General features: G+C 39.0%; 1 protein-coding gene across 1 annotated transcript in view; it reads left to right on the top strand.

The window, feature by feature from the left end:
• Positions 1-11,417, top strand: part of cdk14 (cyclin-dependent kinase 14) — a 202,848-nt gene that overhangs the window by 1,412 nt on the left and 190,019 nt on the right. Inside the window, exon 2 of the mRNA XM_040118359.1 lies at positions 6,812-6,843. Within this exon, the coding sequence (XP_039974293.1) occupies positions 6,812-6,843 (32 nt within the window). The remainder of the gene's footprint in view (positions 1-6,811; positions 6,844-11,417) is intronic.

Raw genomic sequence — 11,417 nt, 5'->3', positions numbered from 1 at the left:
GTTGAAACCAGTATTTTTTTAAAAATATTTTATATTTGGTTAATTGGTTGTATTTACTTATTGTGATCAAGATATGTTGTACATGGGACATCCTGTTACTTATTGTCTGACATTCAGACATGTGACAAATGAAAGGAAAACCCAACATAAGTGTCTTAGTAAGATGTTGGGCCACCACTTGCTGCCAGAACAGCTGGCATTGTTTCTCCAAGTCTCTGTACTCTACTGGAGGGATGGACACCATTTTGATGACTGTGCTGGAGAGCACTAACACATTGGTCCAAACTCTCCTATTGTTTTTCAATTGGGTTTAGATCTTGTGACTGTGAAGTCCATAGCATATGATTCCCATCATTTTAACCCATCAAACCACTCAGTGGTTTCGTCCCTATGGACAAGTGGTCACTGAATGGTGACCCCTGATATATCTCTCGGGCTGTACTTTTTTTGTCTGATCCACATTCCTGAAAATCTAAAGATATTCAAAAATGTACAGTATACACAGTGTAAGGCTATAACTGACATTTACTTTTATTGTTGATTCATTTTTGTGATTGCTTGAGAAATTATTGGCTAATGAAATATAATAAAATAGTAAAAAATGGCCATTACAACTTCAACATGACCAAATTGACTTATTCAGACTGTTTGACCAACAGTGCAAAACTAAAACATGTTTAGTTTTTCTGTAATAGAAAAAAATGGACTATGCTGATGAAGAGGTCAGCCTCTGATTCAAAAAATCTAATGAAACATATGGGGTAGATTTTGTGCAGCGTATGTGCAGACTACAGTAGAAATGAATCCCTGCATCATCATTGTCATCATCATCACACTCAGTTTTTAAATCGCAATCTAGATGTTTCAATAATGGATGTTAAAGCTCTTAAAGCAATCTCATATTTGACTCTGTGAACAACAATCATCACACATCACAGTCACATCACTGGTAGTCAAGGTGCACCCATCATATCTAGTTTCATCTTTCTCTCCGTCTTTTTCCCTTTTTTTCTCTCTCGTACTCATAAATACACATCCTGCTGCAGACAGACAGGCACACACACGTGCCTTGGCAGAGCTCCTCACAGGGTTCAGGGTTGAAGCAGTGTGTGCAGACAATGAATAGCTGGATGCAGCATATAAAAAAAGATGAGAGATAAACAGAAGTGAGTTTGGGTCGATGTTACAGGAGAAGACAGACTGACATTGACTTTTCCGCTGTGCTGACGCTCATCTCCCATTGGCCACCTTTCCTCCCATCTAAATCAACACAACTGAGCATTGATTGGGCTCTCGCTCCGGTCTGCGGATGCTTTAACAAAGCACATTCAAGAGCTAGCTTTATTGCTTATGTCCTTGTAAGAGTGTTGATCCAACTGGTCCCAGTGGGCAGGGCTGCATCGCATGTTAAATTATGGCACTGTGCAACAAAATGCATGGATATTTTGGATACTAATAGCTTCAAGCCTGTTAATAGACTGATGCAGGGTTCCTCAGCCTTTTCTGGACTGAGAGCTCAGGTTCGGTCCTCATGAGCTGAGCAATTAGAGAGCTGTCAGTTTGACATGTCAATTTGAGTGTGGTATGTTGTCTTTTCAAGATCGTGGCAGAAGCCCCAGATGGATCATATGGAAATGATGGAACATCTCCAACCCCCTTTTATACAGTTTTATTAAAAGTAAATCAAATATCAAACACATTTCCTGTGGCCCCATCGGTAGGGACGTGTGGGCCCCCGACCCAGAGATTAAATAACTGGACTATGTGAAGGGTAGCTAGTTTTAACTTTAATTGCGCGGTTTAACAAAGCCAGCAAATCACTATACTTCCACGTTTATCCCATATTAGAGTCTTTTTCAAATTCAAATTCAAATTCAAATTTTCCTATTAAAAGCCCTAATTCTTGTTTTCCTTCAGTTGGGACCAAAAGGTCTTTGGGTTCCCTGGACGTAGAGAATAAATCTGGGTAGTGAAGTGAATTAACAGAGGTTTCTCCCTCATTACGGCCGATGAGGTGCCCTTGAGCCAGGCAATTAACCACCAACTGCTTCTGAGGAGCTGCAGAGTGGCCATGAGGTCAGTGTGTCACTGCAGCTTCCAGCTATATAGTTTGATTAAGAGTACATCTGCACAAAGCCAGTTAAATTAGAAAGCCTATCCATTTCCCCCTCTTTCTCTGTATGGTGGCCCCTAAGGACAAAGCACATACAAGACAGAAAGCAAAAACATTAAGGGAATCATACAACAAATCCAGAAATGCAACAAATTCCAAAACAAATATACATACATACATACAATAGTGAAAACACATGCAACAAGAATTTCTACACCTGTAGTGCTCCAGGTCACTAGGGTGGGTAATGGGATGGATTTGGATAAGCAGCAACATTACGTTTTCATGAGACTGTATGTACCTAACCTTACCCTCTATTAAGTTTTAATATTTTTTCAGGCGAGAAAGTAACCATTTCGAATTCGAACATGTGGTTAGTCTGTCCAACTAATGACCGCTGGGTAATTTGCTCTGATGTTTTTGGAGATGTGAGGAAACCACCTGCCGGGTGAGAGTGAGACCATCCGGTCATCTCAGACTGGCCAGTCATCCAAACAGGCATTACTTGAATAAATTGTCCACATATTTGAAATCCAAATGGTTCACTCTCCCTAGCCTTCCAGAGCACTTTTGGTGTAGCAAATTTGTTTTGTAATATTTTTCTTTTTGCATGTGTTTTCACTATTGGTATGGTTTTGGTACTCCTTGTATTTCTGGATTTGGAGCACGTTTCCCATGATTTCTTTGCTTTCACTCTTGTATGTGCTTTGTCCTTGGGGGCCACTGAAGTTTTGGCCTTCTGTGCACGCTATGCAAATCTGTTCCACGGATGTATTATGGCGCTGGATACAACACCTCCACTCAGCCTTGGTGCTAATTTCACCCAGGGACCACATCTCCTGCAGCCCAAAAAACATTTTCCCCATAGACTACCAATATAAAAGAGATGTATGTGAATCAATACTGCAAAAAATCCTGCAAACAAGATAAATTATTACTGTATATCATGAATTTTAATCCATGGAGGTTTTATGTTTGTAAAAGTTTCCAGGATCTTAGAAAATTGAGTCTTATTTTCATAACTTCATCACAATGTAAAGTTTACGGGGCCAAGCAGGGCCCAGTGGGGGGCCACTGCACACACAATGCAGCTGTGCAGTGGACTGCACAAAATGGAGGCAAACCTGGACGCAAGAAATTTTTTTGGTCTGTGCAGCAGACGAGCAATTTTCATTCAAGTGAGTGGGCGGTGTTCACTACACTGGCTCCTTGTTTTCTTATGTATTATGCAAGTGGAACTGCTTCTTCGTGCTTCATGCCAGGGTCAAATCCTGCTCTCCGGCCCTGCGCCAAATATGCTCCTCTACCTTTACACCATTGGCCACAGAGTCACTGCCCATCGTCCATCGGAGGCTGAAAAACCTAGATGTGTCATGCTAGCTTTGTTTGACTGATTTTGTCACAATCAGATCACTATTTTATGTTCGTGCAGTTGTCTGACAAGAGAAACCTAAAAATATGTAAATTAGAACAACTGCATAGCTATCTGTTAAAATACGGTGTCAGTGATCATAGAGAGTAGGAAGGGAAGGATCTTTCCATTTAGTGGCTGAGAGTTAGCCATTTTGCTATTGCTCAGGTGTTTTAGTGTGGAAGTAGATCTTTATAAAAATAAGAACACTAGTGTGAAAATACATTGATTTCACTTGTAAAAGACTTTTTTAGAATTAGTGTTGATGTAGTCTGCCTATTGTTCCTGGAGAAGTGCATTTGAGCTCAGTGAAACTTCTCTGGATAAATTAAGGTTAAATTCATCTAATAATGTGCCTGCTATAAATATACTTCATAAAGTTTTAGGTTCTTCTCTATTCTGCAGATAACACATTGGGCAAAGTTATTTTGCTGCAGCTCTAATCAAACATGAGAGATGCAGTATGAAGGGCTGTAAAAGCAGTAGTGAGGTGTAATGGCTTTTAAGGCAGAAGTTTTTTTGGTCTTCTTCTGCAGTGAATTTTGACATTACATTTATTTATAGTGAATATATCCTCCACTGAATATTCCTAAGACTATATTGCAGTGTCTTCAACTTATGTTTTCCCTAAAAGTTTTCAAAGCATCTTTTTTAATCATATCATGTGCAAAAAGTCACATGTAATTACTATATTGTAGTCAAAGCACATGGATACACAGCCATTGCAATACACCACATTTGCAATAATCGCAAGGTGTGCACAAAAGCTGCTTTTCTGTGATAATGTGAATATGCCTCACTGTGATGAAATACCTCCAGCAGGAAACTCTGTTTGTCTATAGGTTAAACAAATGGGATACTATGTTTTACGTAGTGAGACTTTGTTATCTTTAGAAAGAGGCTAGATATTGCTTCCAGTCTTTATGCTAAGCTAGGTTAATCACCTTCTGACTCTAGCTTCATGCTTAACAGACATATATTAGAGTCTCTTCTCAAACTCTTTGCAAGTAAGTGAAGTAGCACATTTCCAAAATGCTGAATTATTCCTTTAATCACATCTCATACAATTCACAAAAATCACAATTAAATATTTTTCTCAAATTTTTCAGCCCCAGCAATATTTAGTAAAATTATATATTAACACTACAAACAACATTTTGAATACAAATAATTTGCCCAAAAATGTATATTTCCCATTGTAACTATTTTCTAAGTTGATATTTAAAAATATAAATATTAATTTAATTGTATATACTCGACTAGATAGTGTAATATGCCTTTCCTGTATTGTGCACACTAAACTAAATCTTACTTGTCAACCAGAGCAGCAGCTTTATTGTCTACCTGCAGTCTAATCCATTGTATTGAGTGTGGATTTACGGCTGATGCTGTCTGGAGTGTCTGGCTGGTCTTTGGGGAATGTGTGTGTACTGTGCGTCTGAGGACAAGGAAGCAGCAGTGTAACGGCTCAGTGACTGGGCTGACGATGCTTCCGAACATTCACTCTGACATAAATAAGTCATTTTACTGGGATGCAGCCCCCAGAGCACTCTGTCATTTACCCATCTGTACTGCCTTTCTCATTAGACAACATAATCATGATGAGGAGTTAATAGCTGAAAAACCATCATTTAGCTATTAATAATACTCTCCATTAGCCTCTGGGACGATGAGAGAGATTTAGAAATCAAAGCTGCAGAAACAAACAAACTGTCAAGTGGGATGCAGTGTTGTTCACTCCCCTCCTTCTCATGGTGAATGTCAACAATATTGATATCCAATGCGATATTGCCATCCCCTGCAATTAATGCGAGGAACACAGTGGATTGTCAGTGTGGAATTATAAGTAACAAAAAATCAAGCAGCTTTTTATATACAAAAGTGCAAAAGCCTGTGATCAGATGCCATTATCCAGATACACATCACATGTTAGGGTAAAAATCTGTAAGTATGGGCTTCTATCAGTATTTTGATTTGATTTTTCAAATTTCGCCATCATGAACTGTACCTACCAAAGCACACCTCTTCCTTATTGCAACATATGCACACAATAGATACAATACAATCTCTGTCTGACCAACAGTCCGAAACCCAAAGATATTAAATTTACTATGATATCATGACAAGGAAAAATGAGCCCTTTCCTATTCACTTGAATGGGAAAATGTACATGTCTCAAGGCTTTGATGCCATGAAGTTGAGTAAACAGTATGTAGTCATGGCAAGGGTTAGTGTTTCAAGCAGACTTCGTACAAAGGCACGGTGTCATATTGTAAATACTACCTGAATTTACGTATCCAATTTAACAGTCTTGGTAAGATTGAACAATAGATGTTGATGTGTCTTTATATTTTAATAACAGGTTCTACATTGTAGAATGTTATTGACATAAAATCCTAAAATATATTAAAATGAGGTCGTTGCCATGGTAATCAGTGTTCAGATTTTTTTATTGTTATATATGCATTACCACAAAAATCCTAAAGAGCCCATAAAATAAGAAATAGTTATCCTACATTATTCATTATGCATCAACACTAATTATTATTATCATTATTATTAGATATACTCAGACAAGGACATTTCATCTTAGTGATAGTTTTGTGCATCACAGCTCTCATCTAATGTCACTAGCACTTACACTGGGACAGTGACACGTGCCCAGTGACAGGCTTGACAAGTTACAGCTACGCCACCAAGATGTCGAAAAAGTCGAGTGCCTGGAATAACTTCCAAATTTGGGAAGATGACCCTCAAAAAGTCAAGTGCCAGATATGCCAAAGGAAAGTGGCATATCACAAATCTACAAGGGGTTTGAAAAATCACCTGAAAAATGTCAGTCACAGCTTAGCCGTCTTGCAGGAGAACAAAGTATATGTTGAAGTCTGATTTTTGTCCTCGTCCTGTCCTGAATATTTGTAGGTAATTCCCCCACCTTTTAATTCATATTTATACCCATACACATAAAAGTTTACAAAATACTGCTTGGGTAGAATATGATAATGTATGTTAGAATCTTTTCATTCCTGCTAGTCTTGCTCTCTGCCCTAACGAAATGAGAAAAGTGAGTCGTCACCAGGACTAGTGAACTCCTTTTCAGCTCAAACCAAAGCAACACCCACGCTGCTTTAATGAGCACAGAATGAATTCCTGATAAGTTCTGGCACAGTGACAAGGTTGTGTGCCATGATGCATCTCTGCCGTCACAGACTTTTTATGTTGTTCATTCTTCAAAAGATGTCAATAGAACAAGTGTCTGATTCTCTCTTTGTTTCTTGTTTTTGCAGCTTTCAAGAAAGAGGACAGTGGCTTTGATGAGGTAGGTTGAAAACAAGTGATTTTTTGGGAGCTTGTGACATCACTGGCCCAATTTCAGGGCGATACCACCACAGTGTTGATGAATAATTTTAGTGAATAACACAGATTCCAGGGTCTTGTTGGCCAGATGTTGTCAGAACAGTCTGCATTGCAGTTGATGTTTTTGGATGTGGATCCTGCTGTAACTCAGTGCATATGGCGTGTAATATATTCATGTGTGCAGCATGGTGGTTTTCCCTCTCATTGCAGAGATGTCCCTCAGGGTCAGGCCCCATCACAGGTCTCCTCAGACCTGCCAAATGAAACATCAGCATATGCACCAGCTACATTACCTCTGTATGAATATATCCATGGCTCCAGACTTGTTTCACATTGTGCCCACAGTCCTAAAGTGAAAATAGTCCGAATCTCCTTTTTCACATTTCTTGTACATTTTTGTTAATTTTCAAAAAAAAAAAAAAAAAAAAAAAAAAAAAGTGGTCAAATGGCCTCCTCTTTGAGCAGTTACAGTGTGCTGGTGAATTGAGTCCTCATGTTTCCGCTTTGCTACACGATGCAGTATGATGCAGGCAGTGTGATGTTTGGCCAGTGTTTGACTCACATATGTGACATATTGGCCTTATAAAGCAAGCAGTTCGCTGTCCATGCATCAAGCAGACATGATGCATTTATTTGGAGTCCTGTTTGAGTCCACTATCTCCAGAGAAAAATACCTGGCTCTTAAGCTGCTCTATGCTACACTGTGTCCACCAGCTGGTCTCTGACTGTGTCTGTCTGCTGTTTAATGCTGAGCAGGTAGTTAAAAATGGGTTTATAACAGCTTTTTCACCGAAAATAGCTGCCTGCAGCTGGAAATGGGTTTGATGAGAGCGGTGAGGCTGAACCAAAACAATAAAGATGCCAGCTATAAAACCAAAACAGTGAGCCGAAAGACACTAAAATGCTCCTTAGACCTGAAGGGAACTGAATGGATGGTGATAATTCTCTGTGAGTTTACTGTTTCATAACATACAACCCCTTTTTCATTACATGCAGTTATACCTTTACTTACTATTGTAATACAAAAATATTGATTGATGCAGCTTTAAAGACTGAGACGCAGGTGCCGGCTAGAAGTTGCAGCTGTAATGTAACCAAGAAGTTAATTTACTAGAACACCAGCATCTTTTAATGTAGCTTTAGATGGTGAGGCTCCATGTGGAATCCACAAATTATTAATGAAGCGTGTAGGAGTGGGCATTAAAAATGTGGAAAAATCCCCATAAAGCGGTCTTCTTCATCGGTTTGCAGCATTTTCCAAAATTGTATAAAACAAACAGAAATATTAAAGGGATAGTTACCAAGGTATACTATAAATGGTATGGCAAAATCTCTGATGCTTGGCAAATTTATATAACCTCACAGTATATAATCTTATATTACGCAAAGCTAGATGCTTCTGTTTTGTTGTAAGCTACACTGTATTTACACGTCATCACAACTCCCAAAACAGTTTTTAGTTCATCCTGTAGATTATCTGTATTGTTGCAGGAACACTTGGGCAGTGTTATTGTGCAGGCCTGTATAACGTATTGATTTCTCTCACATTCTCTCCGTCGGCTGTTGTAGGTGGCTCATTGATGAAGCAGTCAGTAGGTTTGGGGATACCGGGATCTTATGTTTGTATTGGCATGGAAATCCTGCTTGGTAGCTCTTTTGAGTTAAAGTGATATTGAGCGGACTGACTGCAAGAGGCGGCGACATCACTCACTGAATTAGTGATTAGACACCAGCAGGCTTTGTGTTGATGATGCGGACGTGTTGCTGCCGTGGTTGGTTGTTATGTTTTTAAAATCAATCCATACAATAGACCTGCTGAAATCCAGAGCCGTTCTTCAAGAGACATCTGAGTGAAAAGACATCAGGACTAAATTGATCATCTGATTTAATTGCTGCAGTTTTGTTTGCAGGAGCATGAGTAGTTAGCTTAACATACAGCATTTCATGTTGATTAAAATAAATATGCTGATTTGAGAGTTGTTATTTTTGTAAATTGACTTTCCGCAAGCGATATAGCTATGTTGACCTCATCAATGCTTGATGCAATTTCTGCGGCAGTTTTTCAGGCTTTGGCACAGGAAGTTGATCTCGTTTTAAATCCTGCCTACAAAGCTCTGATTGGTTTGGTTATTTTTCCAGCCTGCTCATTGAGCGTTCGATGAACACAAAACCGGATCAATATTGGAATCAATGATATAATAGGACATATTGGCAGCCATTAAAAGCTGTGAAACCAAGATTTTGCAAGATGACTAAGGAAATACAGAGCAGTTAGCTTGACAGTCAGCAACAAAAAGTCAGAAGGTATTTGATTTTAAAACAATTTAGGTGAAAAAGAAATACTACTGTTAAAAGTGTGTTCTCTGTTCTATGTTTGGACTTGCAGATTAACTTCTAGTTCTTTATTAAACAACTAAGCCAGACTGATACTGATGTTTTGAGGCTGATACCCATACATTGATATTGATATTTGAGAGTAAAATAATCTCATGATGATATGTTGGCTTTCGATTTTTTTAAATATATACCTATAATGTAAACAAATATTTGTGATAAAGTTCCATGGGATTTGGTTATTAGTAAATTGTGAGAGATTGGGACATTTGATATTTGAAAACAAAACTGTTTCTAAATAACTTCAAACACATGCTTGGCATTACTGTAATGTGATAAAGTAATATTGACAGATAAATATGTCTGAGTGTTGAAGGAAACCATCTTCTAACTTTCCTTGTTTTGGGATTTACTGTCTCTGAGCTCTAGATGCTTTTATCAGAGGAAGAAACAACGCTAACAGTAATGACATCCCTGAAATACAGTAATGCCTTTCAGCATTGTGTACTTAAACCTCTAAGAAACCTGACTGTTTTTTTTGTTTTTTTTTTGGCTGGACCACAACAGCAGGGCTAGCCCTATAAACGCGAATGTCTCGGACTGACTGACTGAGTGATCATCACTGGGCAGCCGTCCTAATGTTGGAGTTTCCCCACTGGTCGTTGCTCTTTCAAAATGAATGGCGGCTAGATGTAGTGACTTTTCACACTTAGCGACAAAACTAGTGACTTTTTGGACAAACCTTATCTACTTTCTGTGGAAGAGAGTGGTGTTGCATTATTGCCCCGCAAGCGCGAGGTCGGGCTTTCCCTCCGGGGGAAGACCTCTCTATGCATCTCATTCAACTGACGTCACGGCAGCTGACATAAATGTGAATGAGCTTCTAACTTTCTCTCTGAGCAATCATTTTAAAAGAAATTATGGCTGAAATCACAGCACAGCCATTGTCTTTAACTTATGTGTCTGGTGATTTTGTCAGACATCGTTGCTGTTATAAAATCAGGATTGTGGCAGAGCAGAGCAGCAGCTTGGAAATGGCTTGGAAGTTACTGCTGGTTAACATGTCGTCTTAATGAGCCTCGTTTGAGTCACGATTTCATATTTGTTCTGTTGTCTGACAACAGAAACAGAAAAACATGTAAATGAGAACAGCTTTGTTGGGAATCTGGCTGCATTAAATTATTGTATATGTGAGCACAGACAGTAGGAGAGGAGCAAACTGATGAGTTGAAAACAGCTGACACATGGTTAATTAGCGTATTACCATCATCTAGCGACAAAGAGCCACGTGTCTAGCAGCCTTTAGCAACTTTCCATTGAAAGTAGTTTTTTACAGCAGTTCCACAACAGTTTTCAACTACGTCCTCAATTTTGCACATTGACCATATACAGTCCAGCTATATACTAGGTTTTGACCTAGTCTTGTTCCCTTCATCAGATTTCTTATGTCCCATATTCACCATGCAGAGAAACTCTTATGCTGTAGCCTCAGCTGTAGTGTGGAGGTGTGTAGATGGGGCAGTGAGGAATGCTGCATTGCAAGATTTTCCCATTGAGAGGACCTTGGAAAAGTCTTTATTTTTGTTGGCGAAGGGACATTAGAGCTTGAATATCACGGACGTCACATATATTTGGCAACAGGGCTGTTTGTCAAGTTTCCTGTGCTTATTTAGATAAGAAGATAAAGCCCATGGTCTTCTCCAGGACAGGACTTTTGTGGTGAAACAATGTGAAGCAGACCATTTCTAGAAGTCAGTGCCATGGGAATCAGCTAGGGCCATTTGCTATAAATGGGCCTTTCTGCTAAGTAAGAATGTAAAGAATCTGAGAGGGAAAAAGACTCCTCCCTGTCCTGCAACATGATTTTGTAAGAAACTGAATGATGGTGTACAGCTACATTGTGTGAACATATTGGAGTTTGGTTTAAAACAGCAGAGTGTGATAGTGTATGTGCATGCATTTGTACTTTCCATGTCTGAGAGGAGCCAACGAAGCTAGAGAGCTTGTTTGCCAATGGTGCCTGTTGAACTGATTATCGTTTATCATAGTGAATATAAAACTATGTGTCTGTTTAAACCATAAAGATAGCTGGTCAGACTGAGCGCCTACATTCAGACATCAGGAAAAGCAAAGTTTCTTATTGCTTTCCTTTCCTATGTTCGATATTATGACATAAAAATATGCAGCTGGCTAATGACATCA

The sequence above is a fragment of the Xiphias gladius genome, chromosome 22 (genome assembly GCF_016859285.1).
Source record: "Xiphias gladius isolate SHS-SW01 ecotype Sanya breed wild chromosome 22, ASM1685928v1, whole genome shotgun sequence".
In the NCBI taxonomy this organism is placed as follows: Eukaryota; Metazoa; Chordata; class Actinopteri; order Istiophoriformes; family Xiphiidae; genus Xiphias; species Xiphias gladius.
Note: the sequence above shows the minus strand (reverse complement) of the source record. Positions and strands in the feature narration are given on the sequence as shown.